This window comes from Brachyistius frenatus, unplaced genomic scaffold (genome assembly GCF_029030835.1).
Source record: "Brachyistius frenatus isolate BFR_SWC_R1_liver_20210118 unplaced genomic scaffold, ASM2903083v1 Contig_10, whole genome shotgun sequence".
Lineage (NCBI taxonomy): Eukaryota > Metazoa > Chordata > Actinopteri > Embiotocidae > Brachyistius > Brachyistius frenatus.
In genome coordinates this window covers 3,277,375-3,303,112 of record NW_027210609.1, presented here as the reverse complement: position 1 = coordinate 3,303,112, position 25,738 = coordinate 3,277,375, and the positions used below count along the sequence as shown (strand labels likewise).

Genomic DNA, 25,738 nt, shown 5'->3' with positions numbered 1-25,738 from the left:
ATAAATGATAATGGCAGCAAGATGGAAACTAAACTCCCAGATATGAACTGTAGCAACACAGAGGGCACCACCATGAAGCTTAATGGAAATGTATTATTCAGACAGGAAGGATAATTGCCATGTTGCTCTCTGAATAAAACATTTTCTGTGAATGAAAGGGCAATACCATTATCTCAAAATGTTTTGAACTCCTACAAGTAATGTAGTGATATGATTTCTTTTTTTCCCGGGAATCTAAACTGTCCCACAAAGAAGAATGAAATTTAAATTAAGTGATACACTGTCTATTGGCTGCAGTAATGATGACAACAAACTGTAGGGTTTCAACACATGAGAAGGTTTCCCATTTCTTACTGACAGTCAATGCTGTTCGTTTTCATGTTTATTTTTGTAACTTAAATGACAGAAGTCTTCTGACCTTAACAAAGTACTTATTTTAACCCAAATCATGATTTTCCTCAAACCAAACCAAATCAAAACTTTACTACCAGTGATGTAAGATGTGCAGTTTGGAAGGCACAAATAAATGATGGTATCTTGCTGATATAAACACAGTGTTGTAGTAGAAGGCAGGGACAAACAACTTTTTTGTCTTTAATGTGAAGGACTTGTTGGAATTCAGGTCTTCAGGGACCTTGTGGGAGGTTTTTTTTTAATTCTCTATAGGTAGATATTTTATAGGCAAATATCAGTATTTTTCAACTCAACATTTTCAATTTAGACATTTTTTTAGGCTAATAATCAATAAATAAATAAAAGAATCAATATTTACCCACTACAGTTTAATTTCTCTCGACAGAATCACTGTCCAAAATAAACATCAGTACTTTAATAAATTAGCAAATGTGAAAACAATGTGAAAAGGTCGTTCGTTACGCTCAACCAACAGGAATTATTGCCTGAATCTGCAACTCTACACTGACTTTGAGCTCATTGTTTAACTTTGCTGCTTTCTGTAAAAAGTGAAAAGCCTAAAGAGCTTTGACATTTGCATCACCAAGCAGCAGACACACACACAGCAAACAACTAGTGAACTTATAGTGGACCATTTAGCAGTCAGATATTTCCCTCAGGAGGAGGTGGAGACCAAAAACAGAGCTAAAAGACAGTGAATGTAGGACTCGCGTTTGCTATTGGGCCAAAAACACAAATGCTAATGTTGCTGTGTAACAGGTAAGTAAAATCTATTTTTTGCTCAAATCAACTCATCAACAGGATAACATGGCAATGTTGTGTTCTTTTATGGTTTCTGTTGTCCCAAAGTAGCCAAGTTTAAGCTGTAAGCTTTCCTTTATTGGCTGAGAAAATACTACTACTACTACTACTACTACTTAGAGTTAGCCATCTAAAAGTACATCAAATTATCTGAAAAACTGTAAGGTTCAAAAATGGCAGAAAATTAAAAAGGGTTTTCTTGAATGTTAATAATTAATTAAACAAACTATAATTTTGGTGTCTGGTCAAGTGTTTTTTGGAGAGAGGGGACAGGGACCCAGCAGCCCTAACAGTCATCTAATCAGACTTTTATCGGATCACGAATGAAATCATTCTAAAGTGATGTCACTGCGTACTGGAAGCAGCACTATCCATACCACTCTCCGCAGTAGGTGCATCAGCACATCAGGTCAGGCATTTATTGACTCCTGGCACTAACAGACAACTTCTCAGGAGTATTCCCTCTTGTTTACTCAGCAGTGAGTGATAGAATGCTTTATTTCATAGTCAGTTTTTAAAATAAGTTCCAGGAACACTGCCAGACAGCGAGCAGGTTTTCAGAGGGGGTGACCTGACTCTGTCTGATGTCATTCGCCCCGGTCTTACCAGGCGACAGGATGACTCCAGTCTGGGTAAACTGAGGAGCCAATAGTTAAATATGGGGTTCCAAAACAGGAACATCCAGTCAGTTACATCCCTTAAGATTAAAACATTTTTAATCTTTTAGTTTAAGCTACTTTAGTATTTCCATTTAGTGCTACTTTATTCTTCTACTCCACTACATTTCAGAGGGAAATATTGTATATTAACTCTGCACAATTTATGATTTTTATATCATAAAGGTGCTACTTTTACCTCAAATAAATTACCTGAATCCTTCCTCCACCACTGATTATAGTAATGTATCATGTGCTACAATTTAAAACAAAACTTGTTCAAGTTGTTAGTTTATAGGGGTGTCTATGATGGCTGTAATGGTGCCAAGGGAATTTGCATTAGAAAACAAAATACAGGCCTCTTGAAAAAAAAAAAAAAAAATCTTCAAAATGTCTTGAATATGTTACAGACAGTTCTATCGACAACCTAATCAAAGGAAATGACTGCATCCCTTCCTTCAATATTAGTCACAAGGTCCAGGAGAACTGAATTAAGGCTGCCGCTTATTTTTAGTGCTCCGGTAAACATTTCCAAAGATAGTTATCTTTTATATTTGTTATAATTTATTCATGAGTTCTGGAGGATGGGAACAGACACATCGAGCGTTCCGGTCAGCTGCTGGCAAACAGCGGATTGGAAAACTAACACACATTCACAACTCATTCCTGAACAAACACACAGCCCGACACACTGAAGGACACGTCAATATCACAACTACACCTGACTGTGTGTCAGTCCAGGATCTTCATCATCAGACCTGAACTGCTTTAAGAAAATCACTTAAAAAAAAAAAAAAAAATGTGTTCCTTTTAGCAAAATTAAACCCTTCTGCTGACTCAGCAAGCCCCACTCTCATCTACTCTCCACTTACTGTAAATCATTGTCTTTTCACTCACAGCTCAGGCTGCTCTCACTGTACATGAGGCACATCAGCACGCTTAAACTCCTGCACTCCCTTCAGGTCTGAGTGTAGCAGTGATTTGGCAAATCTAAGGACAGCTGCAGCACAGAAATGCTGACTGTATCGGACTCTAATTTCAAGACCCCACAATGATAATTCTAGTTGGGTTTTTTTGTATAAGGAGTAGGTGCAAGATACAAGATATCACACATTTGAAACGGTGTCAAAAACATACGGGACACACAGGACAAGCTGAGTGCCGCATTCACTCACTCACCAGCTCTGAGGCTCTGGGGTAAGCTGTTGGTGAAGTGCAAGAGAGAAGCCAAAAAAGGTGCCACGGTCTCCCAACTTGTGCAGTGTGTGAGTAGTATCCAGGTTAAAGCACCAGACCTGACTTAAGAGGGTCAACAGAGCCCAGATCAAGGTAGTCCAACGATGCGAGGAAGGCGATGAGGGGGAAACAATGTCCCCGTGTCCCGCCAGGGCTGCCATAGCAGGGTGCAGGTCCTTTAGCAGAGCAAGTTCAGTTCAAGAAGAGCACAGGGGGAGATTCCTTTTACGGCTCCCAAGACAAAAATCCTGTGTAAGTCTCCTCTCCTCTGTGGATGCCTCCCTTGTTCCCAATCCTCTTTCTCCCTCACTCGATCGTGCTGGCTCTCGACTCCGTTTGCTGCTGTCAGTCTGAAGAGCAGGCTGTGAAAATGCAGCCTGCTACTACTATGTGTGTGTGTGTGTGTGTGTGTGTGTGTGTGTGTGTGTGTGTGTGTGTGTGTGTGTGTGTGTGTGTGTGTGTGTGTGTGTGCGCGCCAAGTGTGGTCCTCCCAATGCATGCGCGCCTCCCCCTCCTCTATGCTCAGAGGGAGACAGAGGACAAGTGCCTTGAATAGCCCGCTCACTCCTCCCCCTCCCCTCTCTCTTTCAGGCTCTCCAATCCCACCCCCCACCCCCCACGCCTCACGCTCCCCGTCCCACCCCTCTCTCTCAGCTGACATCAACACTCAAGGGACTTGTGCCAAAATACCAGGCAAGGTTGTCAGGATACTTGGAGGCTATTGAACAGAGTGAGAGAGGGTGAAAAGACAGCAGACTGTTTTATCTGTCGAATTCACACGGTCCCAACTGCCTCCTTTCGTGGCCACTCATTGCTGCAGGTGCTTCGGTACGTGAGGGACAAACTGAGGCGATGTTGAAAGTTAAAGAGCCAGCAGATAAGAGACTAAAGTCTTCTTTTACTCTGAGCTTGAAAGCACTGGCATCTCACTTCTGGTAGCAGCGATGTGGAAAGAATCTGGGAGACAAAAGGGGCAGAAATGTGTACAGTGACCCAGGGAACTTTATTACAGACCTTTAGCTCCTCTGAAAAGCGAGAGTGGGAGAATGTATGTGCTGTGACAGAGCAATGCTAAAAGAGATATAATCAGGACGATTGCAGGATTACAACAAAGCACATCATTTACTGATTCACGTTATAATTTACTTCTACGAGTGACTCTTTTGAGCATTTTTCAACATAAAGTTCACACAACTGAAGAGATTTCTTCCTTTTTTTTTCTTCTCTGCATTGTCTCCACAATGGGCGACTACACCCACAGCTGTTTTAACCAGCTGATTTTTGTTTCTCTTGGGTCAATCTGTGTGCAGCTGTCAGTGTGTCACCTCAACTGTTCCACACAATAAACCTAACAGTTGCATGCCAATTATACAAACAGGTGAAACACATGGACGAGGTTTTCGGGAGCCCATTTTTGAACTTTTGAGTTAATGTCGGGATGGGTTAGTGTGGTTTTGGTCAAGAAGGAAGGCGAAAGGTAGACTATTCAGATCAGTGTCCCCAGATTTTGACTGATGAAAAAGGTTTTTTGTATAAATTGTTGAAAATAAGGTTCAACATCAGTATACTTAAATTACTTTTGAAAGGCCAGGGGGGGGGGTAATTACATTAAATTAATTTTAACTGCAAAAACAAAGGTCAGACAGGTCAGTGGTGATCAACTGAAAATATGTGGGCTATTGACCATCATCGACAATCTATGTCAAGCCAAGCCTGCTGAATTTAGGGTACTCTCACATACCTCGCTTATTCCAGACCTTCAGACTTTTCAATTGGTCCTAACAAAAATAAAACACTGGTGTGAAAGGTGCCTGGGACCACAGGGCGAAACCAATGTCCCAAAATGCGGTCCGACCAAAAGAGGTGGTCTCGGTCCAGATCTAACTGAACCACGGTTCGGTTTGTTTGCAGTGTAAAGACACTTTTTGGATGGTTTTCAGGCTATTTACAGGTTGAAGCAGGCCATCATCACCCATTTAACAATAGAAGAAAAAGGACTGCAAAAAAAGTTAAATAAATAAATAAATAAGCTGCAGTATCACATGGGAGGAGCCGGAGACAGAGGTGGCTATTTAATTCAAATGAAGTCCAGCAAAAAAAATTTAAGACAACGTGAAAAAAAAAAAACACATTAAAAAGGCCAACATTTTTAACTTATTTCCTGAAAGGTAAATAATTGCTGGCTGCCATCATGAACCAGCCTCTGGTGTCAAACATTTTCTGCCCCCTGCTGCTCTAACAGGGTATTTAAGAAAAAAAAAAAAAAAAGCTCACACCTTTCAGCATATGTTTATGAGTAAAAGTTAATCATATGAGTCTCTGTGAGGCTGAAGTACAGTGGTGCTTTAAGCTAAAACTTAATGTGAGCATGTTAACACGCTCATGTTTTGACAGTTAAAATCCTTATGTTCATCACAGTTTAGTTAACATGCTAACTTTTGCTAATTGGCACGAAACACAATGTCCAGCAGTCATCAACAAAAGTGTCAGACAAATATAATGTTTGACCCGACGGCAACAGGTGAAATGTTGTCGAGACGTTTGCATCATCGCACATTTGCGTGCATCTCATGGGCAATGAAATGTCATGACTCTCTTATCCAGTTGTTTGTAATATTGGATGGCTGGATGAGGTAGTTCAGTCTAGAACAAAGTAGTTATGGTGCTAACATGGCCAATGAGAACAAAATTCAGTAATTTTGTCTTTCGGACTTTAACTGGAAATTAGAAACAGTTCTCTTCAGTGATAGAAAGAGGTCCAAAAAATACCAAAATATAAATAATGTTGGAAATTTGTTATCACATATCCTTGGTAATGGAACCAATTTAAAAAATACTAAGCCATAAATAAAGCTGCCATGTCTGTTTGTGTTTCCAAGCATGTGGGAAAGTTCGGCCTGCTTGTATCTCTTTGGAGCATCTTGAGGATTGGCGAGTTATGTGCTTTTGTCAGCAGCTGCTCCCACATGCAAATCATGGGTTCAATGCAGAGTCCCACAAATTATTATCCAAAACCTGATCAAAAGGTTGTTTTATAACCATTATCCCATAACGCAGCGTGTCCCCCCCCCCCCCCCGTCCATTGTCTGTGTGCTGAGCAGCTCCACTTTGAGATAGAAATACCAGAAGGACTCCTCGGAGCAGAAGAAAAGGAAACAGAAGAATGGAATTGTGTGGGGTGTCGGGAAAATGCTGAGGACATCTTGATGGCAGCTCGGGCAGGAGGCCGGACAAGAATGCCTTCAGACAGAACAAAGCACAGTCAGAGGGTGAGATAGAAGAAAGGAAGAAAAAAAAAGAGGAAGAAAAGGATGAAGACAAAGAAAACAGTAAAGATGGCGAGCTATAAAGATTATGTGCCACATCATTTGTGACACTGGCATCCCTTCACAAGTGCTCATTAGCAGTCTGAGCCTCACTTCAAGGAGAGAGCTTATTTTAGACGAAGGCAAGCAGCAGCATTACACACAGGCAGGGTCATTTTTCCCATTTTAGCCCCCCCCCTTCACTTCGATGACTGAGATAGCTGCAGTCAGCACTATTACTGTATTGATTAATGGATAGTGCCAGATGCTATGAAAGGGAGTGCTGCTGGTTATTATGGGATTAAATGCAAGCACGCCCACCCTGGCTATTTGATTGCACGTGATCCCAAAGGAAGAGGAGTGCGGGGTTTTTGTCATACTTGTGATAACATTTAGTGACAACTGTATTGAATAACTAATCCTGTTTTGGGTTTTTTTTTTGTTACAGTAAGAAGATTTATTAAGCAAGCTCAGGACTCACTGTCTTTCTACACTTTCAGGGGGTAATTAAACATAAAATGCCTCCATACATACATGTTCGGGCAAAAGCCTCTCTTTAAGTCTGAATTCAGTCTGCTGTTATATTACTGAAAAACAAGGCTTTTAATGTGATAGTTCCACTTCACTTTTTCTTTTATTTATTTTTGTATGTGACCTTTATTTAACCAGGAATGGTCCCGTGGAGATTATTCAAGGGTCAAAAATCATCCAAATTAAAAAAAAAAAAAAAAAAAGTCCTCACAACTTGTTAAAAGTCTGATATTGGTTTTATAATGTTTGTTATTATTTGGTAATTGGCTAACCAATCAGTTAGCTTGATTAGCAGACTGGTCCCATTGATGTATTAAGGACCTAATCCAGTCTCTATGAATTTACTTTGGTGCAGACTCTAAATTAAGCATTTGAAAATATATTTTTTTTAAAGTTCAAATAACTGTCATCACTGGTTTTGTGAAATGAAAACAACAGTTTACAACAGCTTTACAAACTTGTACAGAGCTTTAAAGTAAGTGTCAAGTCATTGACAGCTGGTAACGACCAAAACAGAGCTAATGCGAAAGTTAGGGAATTTTGAACTTACATGCATCAGGTGGACACAAGTACGACTCCAGTCAATATTGCATTTGCAACTTCTTTCAAAAAAAAAAAAAAAAAAAAAAAAAGCAATTATGACAAGTTTAAGTCCGTTTCCTGAGGCAGGTCTAGGTGTTTGTATCAACAATGTAAAAGTGTCAAAAGGCTCGGTCCAAGGAAAAATCCACCTGCTCATATTCAGCAACTGTGCCGTTTCGACTTCCGTAAATTTGTGATGTCACACAGCGGGCCAGTGGGCCCTCAGCGTTGCTCACTGTCCAATTTTATGTCGGAAACAGCACCTCACGGTTTGTAGCAAGGCTGGGAAGCTAAACTAAAGACAATCTGTGATTGGCCTGGCAGCGTGTCACTCAAAAGAGTCACCCAATCAGATGAGTTCAGACAAGCTCCTGATGCAAAACACCCAAATAACCTGTTTCTAGGTTTAAGTTCTACAGCGAGCTGTAAAACTATATGTGATGGTTTTTGGTCTCCTACTTAAAACCCACAAAATATATTCCTGAAGAGATGCAAGTAAAATGCCAATAAAGTGCAAGTTTTCAGACTAAAATTTGACATACAGGCTTTGACAGGGCCTTGACAGGAACCAACCATATATTCTGTAGCCTACATCGAGGAGTTAAAATCTAGTCACCTGAGATCTTATTAAAAATTACAAAAGGTATGCCTAATCACAATGCGACTCTGTGTGAGACAATGTGGCTCCAGCATGCAGCATCAACAAAGCCAGTGTTTTGTTTCGTTTCTTACAAAATAAAAGTGAAGCTGGGGCGACCTCTGTTGGCAGATTGAGTTTATTGAAGAAAAATAATTGACTGGGAAACTTTTTTTTGTTATTCTTAATTTTTTTAATGACAGTGCTGTTCACATAAGGTAAAAGAGAAAAGGCATCAAACTGTGGTGTATATTGAGGTAAAGCCACACAATGTTAGCTGACAAGGATGTACTCAGACAAACACCATCTGCAACAAAAGCAACATTGCACATTTGAGAATGTAGTGTTCCATGGTTTGTTAAATAGGGCTTCGTGTTAATAGTGTTTCATCATAATTTCAATGGCACAACATTATTAGGTAAAAAATTGAATTAGCACAAAGTGCAACATTTCAAGTACTTCTTGCTCAGAGAAAAGGGATGATTCTGAAAATGTTCATAAAACAAATAAATCTTTCTCTGAATAAATATTGCTTTAACTCTTGTGTCCATAAAGTATTCAAAGTTGCGTGTAATTGTTGGTTTTATATTTCTCTTTCTGAACTTGAAATAAGTGTTTTTGTATTTGTCCTCTATAATTTAAAATGTGTTCAACACAAGTCATTTTAAAATTGGATCCTTCCAAGCAGATGGAGAAAAAAAATGAAGCTATTACTCAACAGTATCCCCTAAAAGCAGCAGCAGATTTCCCAAGGTATATTTAGTTCTAATTGGACATCCTGCAAAGCAGCTCCCAGTGTATCATCACAACATAATCCACACATTTCACATTCCCACGAGTATTTTGGTCCAGCCAGGTCTTTAAAACGTGCAGTATGGTGTATGGTGTAGTAAACTATCCTGTTTAGGGGTTTTGCCCATAAGAGGGGTTGTAGGGTGGTTGTACGTGATTGTCTGAATGTGGTGGCGGTGCATAGGGCTGGCTGGGAGGTTGGTAGGGGTACATCGGCTGGTCTTGACCAAATGCAGCGGGAAATGGAGCTAGATTGACTGAAACGACAAAGAACAAATACTTTTGTTGGTGTGAGCTTATTTCCAAATAATTTGTTTATTTTAGTTTTTCTTGATATACATGGCAGTACATGTCATGAAACAACTTACTACTTTCCACGTATGGTAGTGGTGGTGCTGTGGGGAAGGACGGCCCTCCATGTCCCGGCACAAGCTGATATCCCGGGTAGGATGGCTGATGTCCCGGGTAGGATGGCTGATGTCCCAGGTAGGATGGCTGATGTCCAGACGGCGACAATAGCTGCTGGGGTCCATTGACCGCAGGGTTGGAGTTTATCACGGCTATATAAAGTCACAGACAAACATCGTGAAAATGTCATCCACTGATAAACAAGGACACTTTATATTGAAACAAAAACAATTTTGTTTAAAGGTGCTGTCAGCAATTTTGTTGTTGTTAAAGTCAGTGTTAAAAAGCTCTACATCCTGACAGCCATCACTGATAGAGGGTTTGGTCAGCAACATGGATCTGCCTGTCTGTCTGGTTTACAGTAAACAAGGAATACATTTTCTGTAATCCCGTTTCTACTTTATCCAACCAGCTCTGAGCAGTGCTTCAGAAAAATAAAGCTGCCTGGAAAAAGAAGACAGGAATCATGGCAGACCTGCATCGATCCTGTGGAACTTGGATCGGTAGATAATTCTAAAGGTTTTAAAGGGTTTGGAAAACGATGTGCAGCCATGCCGCTTCTGGACACGTGACCTCTGCAGTAGCTGCAGGCTACAAATATTTGTTAGTTTTCTAAGTCAGATGTTTGTTGTCTTTACGCTAAGCTAATTTAGCCAGCTGCTGGCTGTAGAGCTCCATATTTATCTTTGCGTAGAGACATTAAAGCGGTATCAATCTTCTCATCCAATGAAGGCGCAGTGTAGTTCCAAAACTGCCAAACATGTCCTTTAACTGTATCTGTAATCGCTGACAGTACACATCAGTAGCTACTATACATCACATACAGTATCTTAGGTCATAGAGTTTTAGTATTCTGAACTGTGTCTTACTTATGTGCCTTGGGTTGCGTCCATTTCGACATTTCTTGTAGCAGCAAGGAGCCACACAGCAGATGATGGCAGCCACACAGATGAAGGCGGGAATAATAGACACAAAGATGCTTACCAAGATGATAAAATTACTGGATTTGTTTCGCACCTGTTTCTCATAGACAGGTCTGTAAAAAAAGAAAACACAGGATAATAATTAAAACGAATACATTTTGTAAAACACTGATATTGTTTCTATATGTTTATATACTGTTACCGCCTTTTTTAATTTTTTTATCTTTGTGTCATGGAGAGGGAGAAATACAGGTTAGAAACAGGAGCACACCTTCCGGGACAGCTTTCTTGTTTTTCTTGAGTTAAATGGTATTTCTTATCACTGCAGCAGTATTTTTTGCTGCAGTCGCCACAGCAGTACTTCCTGCCACATTGCTGAGTGTCATGGAAGACACCATCTGTGTCCCAATATGTGTGGCAGTAATCAGCTGTAAGACAGAAGACATAGTCTTATGATGAAGAGTAGTGAGGGTGAGAGATTAAAGCAATAGAGTATTACACAAACTGATAAGAAGCTGAATTTCAGATCTTGCAGATAGATCGATAAATCATTAACTGTGTACTGAATATACATACGATGATGGTACACTGTGCACTGTGGCAACTGACTTTTAAGTGATCCAGCCTGTCTGGTTCATTTTGGTTTCACTTTTTTACTGTTAGCAAATGATCAAAAAAGTCCAAAAGACTCAAAACTTGTTGAAATACATAGCAGAAGCAAAACTTACCCCATACAGCCGGAACCATGACCACACACAAAACATACACAATACTATGTAAAACACTCGAAACCATAACTGCTATGATGAAGTGTAATGAGGAAATTAATCCGACTGCAGTGAGGAAACTCTTCGAACCTGTGTCTGTCCCACCCTGTAACAAGTAAACCAACAACATTCCTTTTCCTCGTGTGAGTGACTTAACATGGGATAATTTATGATAGGCTGTTGCAGACTATGTTGATTGACTCTAACTTCAACTAATCCCTCGAATGTGTGTCTTTAGTGACTTTATTTAATCAGGTAAATGTATAATGTAGATGAAAACATCCATTTCTAAGAGTGTCTGGGCTCAGACGGTGTTTTTACCAGCGGCAGGACGATAAGTACAATACATACAAATGGTCACATTTAAATGTTCTCTTCAACCAAGAACCTCCCCAAATTTATGTGCTGGGTTATTTAAATTTTTGCCCACTGGTTATGTTTCACCAGTAAATTCAGCCCGGCGGTAATAAGCAATAGTGGAAACCAACTAAGTACATTTAGTTAGATACTAAACTTCAGTACAAATTTGGGTTATATTAGCCGTTTTATTCCACTCTGTATTCTTTTACTTACAAGTCAAAGACAAATATTGTAGTTTTTACACCATATTGTTTTGACTGTTACTTCACAGATAAAACACATGTACTTCCGTAAATGAAAATACTGAAGGGTATGTAAAATAGTTAAAATTGGCTTCACTATGACCAACTAAAACAGAAAAATGCTGCTTTTCACTTTAATGCATTAGTAATATTATACTTCACAAATAACTCACTCGCAGGGCCCACTCCTTTGCTCTAATACTTATTTACTTTTACTTTACTAACATTTTCTCTTCAGTGTGGGGCTCAAGGGTTCTGAATTCAGTCCAAACCACTTCAGGTTTAGCTTTTGTTGAGCTCTTCTACCTCGTTTTAATATGTAAAAATACGTTTTTCTGACTAGATCAACGTGTCTGAAAAGCTCAAATGACATGAGCAATTCTGGGTAACATTTTATTTTATGACTTCATAAATTCCTGGTAGGTTTACCTGAAGTACTTTTTGGGAAAACTGGAAATTCCTTGAAAGAACAGCTTTATTTCAACCGATTTAATCCCATTTTTAAATTGCAAAGCAATGAGAAACAAATTCATGACGCTGATCTTGGAATTCTTCTATTCATTCTGGAAAGTGTTCACTAATTTGCCAATTTAATATAGTTCCTTTGTTTTTGTCACCTATTTCGTCAACAAAATGGACTTTGGAATGTCACCTTCATTGCTAAAAAAAAATGCAATGACCAAAAACTTGGGAAAACAAAAAATAAATATTTTATTGAACTATTGAACTGAATTGGTGGGCTTTTTCACAAAATGAAAGTTGGAAATGTATGCTCAATTTGCATCAATAACAATTATTCTTAGATGAGACAAAGAAATGGAACAAGAATAAATCTATAAATCTGCAGGTATGAACAGGTAGGCCAGAACACCAATAAAAAAACACTCCACTTAAAGTCACCTTGAAGAATCAACATTGGCCAAAGGACTGAATTACAGGCCGAACACAACTACAAAAACAGATTTCAGAGAAAAGGCAACTTTTTGATGACATATTTCACTACGCGGACAAATCGATCCGTCGATGGAAAAAAGAACGTGTTTTGAAAATAGAAAAATTATAGGACATTAGGCTCCTTTCAGTAGGTGGCATGTGTCTCAAACCCTCAAAGGGTTAAATAAAACACAGCATACTGTAGATGTGATTGACACATTGAAATGGAATACATGTATGCTACTGTGTTATTTGAACACAACCAAAGCCTGAAAACAGGAATCTGAGAAGTCAGGGATTTCCAACATGGTGGCTCAACACATCAAAGTCTGGTCGGTCACATGAGTTGTGGCTGTACTGCTCCAGGTTCAGCTGGTCACAAGAAAAAGGTCACTTTTGTAAAACTATTTTCCAAGTTATTTCACTGAGCAGAAAGCAGAAGTGATGGCTTTTTTTTTTCTTTTTTTTTTGCTGGAAAACAAAACTGACGCAACACAGGAAAAAAACAAAACTGATTCAACATCATGCAAAATGAGCTTTAAAAGTTCACAGCAGGAAGTTGGTGTCAATAACAAAAGGAACTGAAGTTGAAAGGCAACACAGATTGATGACAGCATTTAGACAACATAAAATATAATGTAGATCAGAGGTCTTCAACAGGGGGCCTTTATGACGGTTATGTAAAAGTGACACAACATTTAGTGAAGCAAACAAATAGAAAATGTGAATAAATAGAAAAAGACATTTCCAAGTGTTTTAAATGGTGTGTACACTTATGTTTGATTAAAAAGTAAACATGGGTGGAAAGGCACAATTGTTTCTTGCATCTAGCATCCGTCTTTCTTTTGTGATCTTGACTGCGAAAGTTTAGTTGATTGAAAATGAAAGAATCTCCTTTAGTTAATTAATCTAAAGCTGCCGATGCATCGCAGCTCAGTCAGACATGTGTACAAATGTGACAACTAGCAAATGAAAACAACCAACCTGAGCAGAAAATACAAAACAAACTTAATGAGAAGTCTCCCATGTACGTGAACACAAAACATGTAAAGTAAACTTTCCTTGTGCGCAAGAATTGTTTTGGTGAACCGACATGATGAATTTTCCCTTTTGCTGGAGGTTTAAAAGACGACCCCCCCCCCCGTTTCCTGGACACACACAATCCACCTTGTTACCATCCGAACATCAGTAGTCAACAGACAATGACTTTTCAGCATAAATCCTCCAGTGAGACATCTTGCACACCTTGATTTGTTCCCAAATAACACGTACAGGACATAGAAGTGGTACCCACCTTTTTTTCAACAACAGAGAAAAAGAGCACTTAAGTACATGAAAAATAAAAAGGTTCAAAGCACTTTATCGGTCAGCAAGAAACTGGCAATGAGATGATGGCCACGGACATCGAAACACCTTCTCCAAAGTTTGACGACTGAATCAAAGGCAGATTCAAAGGTCAGGTAGGTTTGGTCGGTGGACGGTAAAGGCAGGAGGGAGGTTTTGAGGCAGAGGGCTGAGAAATCAGACTCAGTGGTTTCATGTTGCATTTGCCAGGAAGACCAAGATGGAGCCTGTAAAAAAACAATCTCACAGCGTATATTTATACTGTAAGTCCATGCAATACAAGCCAAAAGGTATCAACATTTTCACTTGGCAACTGTTCAACAGAACAGATGTCATAACATTCCCATATTTAACCACCAAAACGTATGACTCAAGACACTGGAATTTCTCATCTCGATTCAAAAGTACAAATTTCCAGTTCTGCCAAGTTCGAAAATGTTGCTGCGTGTTTGGGGCCAAGAGTGCAGCACTGAGGTCTCCTATCCGGTCTAGGGAGGTGGTGCAACATAATCCGGGTTGTACGCAGGCTGGCCGAGGAAGTCCGTGTGCGCGGCTGGAGCGTTGGGCTGTGGCTGGGCAGGAGGGTGTAGAGGGTATGCTGGCTGGCCGGGGTTGAAGGCAGCCTGGCCGGGGTTGAAGGCAGCCTGGCCGTAAGGCATCGGCTGGGGAGGGTAGGCAGGACCGGCTGGTGACAGAAAGAAAGGATGGCTTGAGAATGAAAGGGCTGAAAATGTTTTGACTATAACCACAACGGCAGCTCTGAAACAAAAGTAATTATAAATGTTTCATCTCCTGTTTAAAAAAAAAATATAGACATGACACAACTTTATACCAGCAGCTGTTGTTTCGCGTCTACTTCCGTTTGTAGCTATTCTGAATTGCACATTGGTTTTGCTTAATTTCACAAAGCTTCACTAAAGCCACAAAAAGGTGTGTTTTTTGAAGAACTTTGTGAAACCATAATATAATGCTAAAACCCCCGTTCTCTACAGATTTGTTTGGGGACGCAGTCCTATTAAAATCTATATAATATACACAGACAGAAATTATTAACAAAAGTTGTTGAATTAAATACCTAGAATTCATACACCTTCTTATTTTTGGCATTTAGTCGACTCCTTTACCCTTAAAGACGATCAGAACAAACCCAAACTATTTTTTTTCCAACATCAGAAGGTTGTGCACTGTGAGTGGTTCCCTTTAAATGTATTTGATCTGATTTTCATTTATTTGAAGTGATTAGATCACAATAAAATATTATTGTAGTCAATATATCTACACATGAGTTTTTATCATGCATTTTTTTTTGTTTGTGTCTTTAAAGTCTTCTAACGCACGGTTTACTAGTTCATAGCAGACTGTACCTGTGTCACTGCTCTGTAGTAAAACAACTGATCCAGTTTGTCTTTCCCGGAATTTTGGATGTTTGAATAGAATCGCTCACTTTTTGTCGTTCTTGCTCACTTGGTATTAATGCCTTACCGCATTACCTGTGCTCTCGGCTGCACACCGGCCTTATCATTCATTAGCTGTATTCATTAACCGTAACACAAAGCCTAGCTTTAGTCTGAATACTGATGTGATCAAAATCCACACTCACTGGCTTCCTGATACGTCGGTGGTGGTCCCGGTGTGAATGGCTGTCCCTGGTAGGGCAATATGGGCATGGGCTGAGCTCCGTAGCCTGGCTGCACTGGTACCGAGTGGTAGGGCGGGTACTGGTAGGACATGGGGGGTCCAGGCGCTGCGGTCGGCTGCTGGGGGTACTGCTGAGGACTGGTGGTGACCACTGTGGTGTGGGTGGTGGTTGCTATCACAGCTGTAAGTAAACACAACAGAGAAACAGATGAGCTACACACACACACACACACACACACACACACACACACACACACACACACACACACACACACACACACACACACACACACACACACACACACACACACACACACACACACACAGCTAATATAAGCTAGGTATGGCTTCAGATCAAATGGAGGACTTCAGCTGTCAGCAATGATAAAATAAAAGGTAAATGACCAAACCAGCCCCGATGAACAAAATCTGTGAAGGAATTTTCATTCATCATTGGGTCTCTCTGTGTCTCTGTCTCATCAGACAACTCAGTGTTGCCCTCTTGAACTCAGTGTTGCCAGAAGGCAAGATCTGTTACGGCTGAAGACGGAGACAATCTAGCGTTCCAAAGTTAACCAAGTTTAAAAGGTGAGGCAGGTGCCTCTGCTTATCTTGAAATATAGAAAATTCTGGGGGATAATGATAACTGGACCTCGGAGGGTGGGAACTCAGAGATGGAATAACTTGACACCTCTATACTTTTCACTCAGACTCTCCTCGATCCAATTCTGTCAAGAAACATGGCAGTTTTTCCAACCAAGGCAGTCTATTTGGACTTCTTCACTCGTAACTCTACAATTTCCATCACAAAAGCTTGTGTCTACGGTCTGAGCTGGCTGTTTCATTCACCTGGGAGAATTAAAAAGCATTACAACATTGAAATAAAAGAGAAGTCCAGACTTCAGTGAGAAGTTAACTCAGACGAACAGTTCTGGTTTTATCCAACTGTGTGTCAAAAATAATCTGTCATTCAAAATTCACTTAATTTGGTTTTACTGGAATTCCTGCTTGGTTTTTGTGATCATATTTTGACTGCAGGAGGATAGAGGAACTGAAATGTATCATTTTCATAGAGGACCTATTTATTTTAAACAAGTTGTACATTACAAATTTTAAGTTTAATTTACGCACTAAAATCTCAAAATGTAGAACCAGAAGAGAGAGTGGTGATAAAAAAAAAAAAAGTTATAACCTTGTCATACAAATTAATCAGGTTACAAACAGCATTCAAAATGTATTGTTTTTATAGAGAGACTGAAACTGAACAATAATCAAAGAGAAAGAATAGAGGAAGGTGCTCCATTTAATGAAGATACAACATAACCTATCATTAACTATGAGGTCTTTATCAAAGAAACTATATAGTCTATTAACAATACAGAGATTTACACAACTTTTCAAAACTCTCTCCATGGCAAGCTTTCACTTGCTAGATTGATATTAAACGTATATGAATACAGAATCAAATCTACACTGTTGTCAGGGTAAGTAAATGTGAAATTGAGAGACAGCATTGTTAAAAATAACCATGGGGGAAGAAAAATGTGTGATTGCATGTCAGTCCCCACCAGGTTGTTTTACAGAGTGGGAGTCACCATGACCACTTCCTGTAAATGACGTAGGGAGGCCTTCAGTTTTCCACTCTGTGGTCGTCGTGGAGACAATGCGTCACACAAGGTGGAGCTCTGACATTCCTGGATCTGATCCCAATGCGTAACAGCCCGGGTCCAGGAAGCGCCGTTGTGTTGCTAACTTGTGTTTAAACCTCTCTGACTTGAACGAGCTGGCGAAGAGACCAAACTAACAGGAAGTGTAGGAGTGTGCAGTGTTAAACACAGTGAACCTGCTTTCCTGCCAATACAAATACACACACAGCACAGGCCGCCCTTTCCCCCAATGAGGAGACATTTTTACAGGATTTATTTAGGTAAGCAGTACAAAGGGTGCTCCTAAAGATACGTAATATCAAATTTAATAATTGAGAAGAAAAGAGAAAAAGACAACAGAAATGATCAAATCAAGTGTCTGTGTCCATATTTACTGTAAGCATTTTTGCAAGCGTCTGTCCTCACCCACTTGACAGAAAATTAAACCCAATTAATATTTGTACCTGCAGGTCTTTTCAGTTATTCAATCCAATAAACTCAGAGAACCACTCATACAGTCGGATTTGTTCTTAGGTGGCAAAAACGTGTCGCGAAATTTGATGTGAAATCACAACGCCATCATCTGGGAGATGTATTAGTTTAAATATGACGTGAAAATTAACTGAAGTAAAGTACATTATTAAGACAAAACGTAATTCAAAATGAATATTCATCATCGTAGTGTCTTTAGATATCATTTGTACGGGCATGTTTTGCCACGGCAGCTTATGTGTTTCAGGGTCAGTATCATCATGGACGTATTATACCTGGGACACTCTGCCTGCATGGCGCGTGTGAGTGAGCGTGTGTGTGTGTGTGTGTGTGCGTGTGCGTGAGATGGCCCCCTCACAGTTGTGTTCCGGGCCGCTGTGTGCTCACACTGCCAGTGTGTCTTCAGCGGCGCTGATACTGCCGGCCAGATCTTTCTGACTTTGAGTTTCGTTGGATAATGGCCATTAATGATGGAATGCTTGAGGGCCGACAGGTGAAGAGTTGTAACCAAAAAGATGGCAGGTGATTTTAATTTACGCTCGTTCGGAGACGAGACACGCACAGGGCAAGAGAGCAATAAAGAGAGCACACTGGATAAACACTGCCTTCATCAGCTCAAGTAACTGACATAACACGACGATCTTTTCATTGTGTATTTCGCTTGGGAACATAGCGAACAGTGCGTAAAAAAAACAAACAGGCGCAACGCTCAAAACACCAGCAGTGAGTCGAGCGTCCCACAGGCCGCGAGGCTGCTCGAACCAGCCGGATATTATGCTGCCCTGCAGTCTTGCTGTTAATGGGTTTAACTTCTCACTAGCAAAGGCAAAAATCCGGCACAGCCCAAAAACTGCTTTCCCAGAGGACCACCATTATAAAAGACACTCGTAAAACTGTTGACAAGATACATCAAAGTAAAACTGGGTCAATCGTAAAGCTTCCAAATTATATACATTCAATCCATGAAGGTTTTATCTGAAATTTTCCCAAGCCTACAAAAGCAAAGTGTGTGACCGTCATACAACGGAAAGTCTGTCGGGACAAATGTGGAATTCTTCTTTGTAGCCGTTGTTGCCCAAAGACTCTTTCTCACACACGAAGCTGAACAGGTCAACTTAAAATGAGATCTCACAAGCACACACTTTCTCTGGTGGGATTTATCAGGATCAAATGAGCGATTGCATTACAACTTTGTACAGTTAAGAGTTTGGTGAATTAACCTTGGAACACCCATACGGGCAAGCCTCTCACAAAAGAGTAAGAGCTTAAGGATACAAAACTGTTCATGTGTCTTTGTTTATGACTCAAACTCTGAGCAATGACTAAAATTTGGTGGAACGAGGCCAAAGAGGATTTCATCACATTCTGTTATGTTCTGGTACTAAGATGTAACTAAAGCAATGAAAGAGACAGGCTTGGTTGAAAACTCTGAAAGCCTAAATCCGGAAAATGTTTGAGTAGTCACAAGTACTGATGGAGGACTTCCACATACATAAATAGACATTCTGGCATCTTGTCTCCAAAACTGCACAGCAACAGCTCAAAAGTGGGAGTGGTCACAGCCAAGCAACCACAGCAGATGAGCTTCAAGGTCTACTGCTCAGAGGCAGATCAGCTGATCTAAAACAACAAGGCACTGACCACAAGGGAGACAAACCTGAAACAGCAGGCAATCACTGCATGAAATATTGATCCTTTGCCTTGATTCTAATTGAAATTACTTAACAATATCATGATTGATGTGAAAAAAGCCATTCTAAGCACTTACAGATCTTTAACACTGAAGGCCACTAAAAAAGCTACAATAATCTATTGGACAAGGCTGCCTAACCCATCTGTGGCCTTCAGCTTACGACTGAAGGTAAATAAGCTCTACAAACAGATCACAAATATTAAACACAATTTTTTTAAGAACAGCTCAAAGTTATATTTCAGAGGTGTGTTTCATCAAACATTACTCAAACAGGAGTACATAGTCAATTTCTAGGAAACTCTTTTCATCCATTAGTAACTATGTACGGCAGCTGGACAGTTCATGTTGCATGGTTGCACGGTGCAACATCGTGGCTGTTAATTTTGAAAGAAGCGTAATCCTTCTCCGACCAGATAGTCAATACTCAGTAGGATCAGTTAATTGTTGCTTTTGGTCTTTTAGGGAGATTATAGATACTTATAGATATAAGAGGTGCGGTTTAAAGACAATTAGATTGAAAAATGAAGCGGTTTCTAAAAATCTTAAAGCTGGTTTCACAAGTGCAGAAACTTAATTCACCATAAATGGAACTTGATTTCAGAGCACTGAAAGAAAGCAGTGGCAAAAATCAAGTAAGGACATGACGCTTCCTTAATAGGAAGCACAGTATCTTCCAGGTTTGGCACATAATCCAAACAGCAATTATCTCCAACTACAGTGAGTCATCAACCCGTGGGATACGGCTCACCAAAGAGAAGTGCTGAAAGCGAAACCTTGCACAGCATGCCGAACCAGCACAAGTGTTCTGTTTACAGAGTTTACATTGCCCTTGCATATTACTTTGCTATTGGAACATTCGATCAGTTTGCACTCTGTGCCTCAATGCCTTTTTTATTCGTAAGACCAAACCACAGCCATAATGAAAGTCATGTGGTGGGTTGGCCAACAGTCCTCAAATGAGTGCCCTGTGACGTTCCGCTCTGAAAAACACTCCGACAAATCACACCGGAAACCAAGAATCTGACTTCTTCTTTTAAACAAGGCATACATCAGAGAATGCATGTCTATGTGGGCTGAGGGGCTTTTAACAGCCAGCAGTTAAAAATGGGTTAATGGTGGTTGTGGGCAGGAAGCCTTACCATGCGCAGCAAATGCAGCAGCATATGCCTTCAAGGTGTCAATACATTACATTACAAAAATCTGCTTGAGTTTAGTTGTATGAGGAGGGTACGGGCAGGTTTAGGTTTCCCTGAGTCTGCAGAGAAAACGCTGCAATAGTGTAATTCACACTGATGGTTCCTTGTTTAGATGAGTTGGTATAAGTTCCTAACTGGTAATTCATCGATTCATTTTATCATACTTATTGAGAGGAAGTAAAAACAAGCATCAAAATGATGATGTTGTGGGAGGTTAAATCCTCTTGTCCTCTCTGAGAAGGTTCCTTCTACATGAAAATAGCTCAATGCAAAGGACTAATGCTTTGTTTATAAATCATATTACTACTAGAAGTAGGTGATATGGATATACTGTGATATCTAGACATTGTAACTTTCAGGAAAATCCAGTATAAAATTGTAAAAACAGTTAGTTTTGAAGGATTTACACAGATTTTTCACTTCCTCATTAAGATTCTGTTGAAATACTCCTTTTGCCACATAAACTGAGGCACCATATATGAATGGTGTTTCTGTAGAGCTACTCAATTTTGACAAAGCGAGGTGCCTTACGCTCACCGACATTATGGTGCCGACTTGTTTAAGTCTGCCACAATAATAAATCAAACCACAGTTTCTTTTGAGCCCCTGAAACATAGTAAATATCAAGGCTGTTAAACTCTTGGCTAAAGAACTAGCTGCCAGGTCTGCATCTAAAAGCATCTCCTACAACAGCAGAAAGTATTCACCGATGGCGGGGGTACTTACGTCGTGGCTTACGGCACATCTTGTACAAGCAGCAGCAGGGACAGACACAGCAGCAGATGAAGATGAGTACACTGATGACAGTGCCAGCAACACCAACGATCACGGGCACTGATGAGTCACTGCTGAAAACATGGTAGTTGCTGAGAGAGAAACAGAGAAACATTATGCTAAACAGTATTCCTGTTGCTATTATCTCGCTGGTACAAAATCATTGACAAAAAAAAAGCATCCGTCCAGGGTTCACCAAGTACTTTTCAAGGCCTTTTAACACCACATTAAATGTAACAGTTTCACAATCATATTAGCCAACATATGAAAGCAGGACAAGAGACATGCCTGCATTTCATTATTATATCACATTTTTGCACTACTTCTTAGAACTACACAGTATAATTTGTTTTCCAAAGGATATAGCAAATTAAATTCATGGGATCTGTACCTGGATAAGGGCATCAGAAAGGGGATAGATTGATTAAGCAATTAAAATGATATCTCGGCAACTACGAGACGATAAGCTTCTTGTAGCACGCACACTCAAGCTTTGGTTAGTCATCTTCCAACAACCCACGAATAGATACAAAACATTTCAAAAGACTTGTAAATAAAAAATAACGTGTTTTTTTTTTGTTTTGTTTTGTTTTTGGGAATTCTGTTTTCTCAAAAACAAAAAACAACAAAAAAAACACGTTATTTTACACTTAAATAAGACTCACAGCAATAATGCAAATTAAGACGTTTGCACGTTGTAGCTGGTTCGCCCTAATTAGCTCCTTGCTGGTGGTTATGCACGGGAAGTACTTCCTGTTTCCTCACCGTGTAGTCCCAAAAAACATCTCAACTATTTTTGTATAAGGACATCAAAAGAGATTCAAAAAAGGGACCCACTTATGTATTTCGGTTCACAATCTAAATGGGAAATTATAATCGCACAAAAGGTATTTAAGAGGCATTCATTATCAGTTGCAGAATTAAACAGAAGAGAATACCATTCTTGTTGTGCATCCTCATTAAACCGGAGGAAAGAATTGTGACAGCAGTATCTGTTGTTGCAGCTACCACAGCAAAATCCTGAGAAGCATTTCTGCGTAGAATGGTACATGCTGGAAATGTCTCTGTAGGCCTGACAGTCATTGTCCCCTGTTGTAACAGAGCAGAGATAGAGGGTAGAGAGGAGCAGCAAACATAAGCCTTGTTACCACTGAAGACAAAGTTGTAGTGGTGCTTAGCAGTCAGAGATCTATGAAATTGGAGTAGAGCAAAAGAAGAGATTACTGAAACACACACACACACACACACACACACACACACACACACACACACACACACACACACACACACACACACACACACACACACCTCAAAACACTTAAATAAGACTCACAGCTATAAATTCATATTAGCATGGTGGCTGAGGTTTATGGCAACTCAGAAATAAAACAATTGGGTTATTAATAAATTGGCGGATCAACAGAAAATGAATCAGCAACCATTTAGATTATTAATAACTTTAACTGATGAGGACTTGCTGCTTTATAATTTATCACATATGTTAATATACCAAATATTTTTGGGTTTTGAACAGCCGGTTGGACAAAAACACAATCTGAAGTATGTCACTGTGGGCTCCGGAGTATTGTAATGGGATTTTTTTTTTTTTTTTCACTATTTGCATTTTATAGGTAAAATGACTGCTTGATTATTCATGACAAATAACACTTGTTGCAGCCCTAAACGGTTGTTTATCAGAAGTAAACACAACTAAACTTCCACCAGAACATGGATTTTTGTTGTTATCGAAGTGTACACTCAGTTGACACTGTATAGACGAAAGTAATAAACAGAGCTGTGATATCCAATACTGACGGTTATAATGACATTATTTATTATATATGTATTTATTATGTTTGTGTGTGTTTATGACAGCGATATTCAGTCTGTCTGCTTCACAATTCCATTTTCCTGCGAAAAAAAAAATGATTGAAGTGAAATTAACAGACTGAAAACTTCATATTTATTAGACACAATGGATGTGGTCAACATTTTCCTTTGGGGATAATAATTGCTTCTTTTTTCTTCTTTTTTTTTTTTAAAGAATAAACTGAAATATATGTTGTTGCAATAATTAGCAAATGTTTAAAATCGCAATAATATAATATATTAATGTAATAATCAAGACAACATCGTTTCATGTGACCTCTGGTAATCCTAATCATTACGTGAAGATACAATTTAGTTCATGGCTGCTCCTTTAGACGGTATTAAGTTTCACTACCTGTATTTAATTAACTGGAAACTGAGGGAAACTTAAGGCAAATTATTTACAGATAACAATAACGTATGGCTACGCAATAGATTTTTAAAGACAAGTTTTCAGTCAAAAATAAAATGATATTTAAAGTGAACAGGTAATTATGGATAATAGCTGTAAGATATTAGAAAACAAGCCGGGCCCTGGCAGTGACTAACGGGTTAAACGTTAGTTAAATATGTCGGTGTGTGTATTTACATTTTGTAAACGAATGTTGACCTTCAAATCCTAAAAAAAACCACAAAAAAAACCAAACAAAAACCCGGCTGGGTCTGGTAGAAATCCCATTAGTTCACTGACACGAACTAAAGTTACAATGTTTTAATAAGAAACGGAAAGTTTGACGGGAGAGCCAGGGAGGGCTCTCGGGTACGCAGCTAACGTCACCGACATCGCCCCTAAATGTGGTCTATCTAGAGCCTCCGGCGACGCGAGCTAACGTTAGTGAGAAACAACGCCGATAAGAAGGAAAAGAAGGATTGTTTTAGAGCTTTTAAAAAAAAAAAAAAAAATTTAAAAAAGAAGAAGAAGAAAAAAAAAGCCAACTTACCGGATACACAAGGGGACAGGATCACACATAGAACAAACACTATAACACAGGAGAGGCCTGACGCCATGGTGGCGACTTCAAGATTCCCGGATTCAGTTCAGGAAGCGGAGAATCTCCTCCGAACAGTCGGGAGGAGGTCTGACTCTGGTCTGAACACAACGGCTGCTGCTGCGAAGATCGTCTATGCGGCGCTGCCTCACTCCGTCATAGCTCCGCCCACCTCCTAGGGGTCATCAGCTGTGTGTATAAATATATTGAAAGTTCAACATGAGTAAATATTTTCACTTAGAATAATTTTTAACTAAAGTGAATGCTGTAATTTGAACAGCTCTATGGCTTTAGGCAACTAGTTTTATTATTTTCTTAACTATACTGTATTTTGTTTTTGTTTTTGTTTTTTAAATGAAAAAAAATGTTTGATTAACTTGCTGGAGACAAAAAATTAGCTGCCGGGCCCTATCAAACACACCCAGGTCAACACGTTCTGTTTCTACATGTACAGCGTTCCTGTTTTAGAAAAAATACGTTTCCTCTATGTGGATTTCATTGAACACCGGTGGCTGTAATTGAGATTTCTAAGATAAGCACAATTGTAGTGCTTTAGTTTCGTTTTTCGTTTTTCGTTTATACACTTTTTGTCTACTACATTTAATGGGGAAATATTGCGCTCTTTATTCGATCACATTTGTGTAGTTATTAGTTTTTGTATTTGTATTTTCAAAAAAACAGTAAATAAATGCCTCAGCAACATAATTATAGCACTTCTTACATGACTGTTATATAATATTAAGTCATAATAACGGTTACGCTCTTGGGTGAGAGATGAAATGTCTATTGTATTGTAACGTACATCTTTCTATCTTCACAAAGAAATATACTTTAAGAATGTACTTTCATAAAAATAATAGTCTACATGTAAAGTTTCCTCTAATTTTAATAGTGGATCTGCATCTGGATTAATGTTTGCATCACAGTATTCTCTATGCAGGAACTCGAACTCTGACTCTTAATAAACTGTTTTCTGAGTGTCATTAAACTATTTTTGGTAGATTTAAAGAAAAGACAGCATGACATAAATCCAGTCCTGTATACAGTATAACATGTTTGCAAATGCAGAAGCCTATAAAAATCAGTAGATGGCAGCAAAACACCATGCTAGTTAATACAGAAACGCCAACACTGGGACCGGGACGTGGTCTGAAGAAACAGACACAGAAATCTCACATGTCACACATGCAGCCGGAGTTATTTGCTGTCTTCTTTTAAATGATGGTCTGGACTCACTTTCTTGCGATGTAAGAAACGGCGATTTGCTCACTACTTTTTGCTCATGTCACAAACAACATTTGAAACCTATACTTGGGCTTCAAATGAGTGTATCCAATTTATTTAGTTCAAAACACAAGTGGTAGAAGTTGTAAACAAGTAAACGTTTGAATATACTGACATGCTTATTTATAACAATGGAAATGTGATTTATTACAAAAATAAAGTTCAGAAGTTAACCCTTAAAATCTGGGGGTTTAGTCTTTCTTTGTTTTGATCAAATTTACACAGG

The 25,738-nt window shown here is 39.3% G+C and overlaps 3 protein-coding genes across 7 annotated transcripts in view; all 3 read right to left on the bottom strand.

The window, feature by feature from the left end:
- itga7 (integrin, alpha 7) overlaps positions 1-3,542 on the bottom strand; it is a 35,560-nt gene extending 32,018 nt beyond the window's left edge. For all 5 annotated transcript variants that reach the window (XR_011310596.1, XM_069690906.1, XM_069690907.1 and 2 more), the window contains exon 1: positions 3,051-3,542. Coding sequence is in view for 4 of the 5 variants with exons in the window: in XM_069690906.1 (XP_069547007.1) it covers positions 3,051-3,268 (218 nt within the window). In the remaining variant the exon portion in view is untranslated. The remainder of the gene's footprint in view (positions 1-3,050) is intronic.
- Positions 3,543-8,295: 4,753 nt separating this feature from the next.
- LOC138616347 (protein shisa-5-like) lies at positions 8,296-11,217 on the bottom strand. Its single transcript, XM_069690589.1, has 5 exons — positions 11,014-11,217; positions 10,557-10,713; positions 10,232-10,398; positions 9,323-9,514; positions 8,296-9,211 (listed from the first exon to the last, which is right to left on the bottom strand). Exons 1-5 carry the CDS (start codon positions 11,180-11,182, stop codon positions 9,066-9,068), a joined length of 831 nt encoding a protein of 276 aa, XP_069546690.1. The 5' UTR covers positions 11,183-11,217; the 3' UTR covers positions 8,296-9,065.
- Positions 11,218-12,341: 1,124 nt separating this feature from the next.
- On the bottom strand, positions 12,342-24,335 carry LOC138616539 (protein shisa-5-like). Its single transcript, XM_069690915.1, has 5 exons — positions 24,181-24,335; positions 22,309-22,459; positions 21,323-21,462; positions 15,532-15,750; positions 12,342-14,616 (listed from the first exon to the last, which is right to left on the bottom strand). The coding sequence occupies exons 1-5, from the start codon at positions 24,245-24,247 to the stop codon at positions 14,420-14,422; spliced, it is 774 nt and encodes a 257-aa protein (XP_069547016.1). The 5' UTR covers positions 24,248-24,335; the 3' UTR covers positions 12,342-14,419.
- Positions 24,336-25,738: the final 1,403 nt, after the last annotated feature.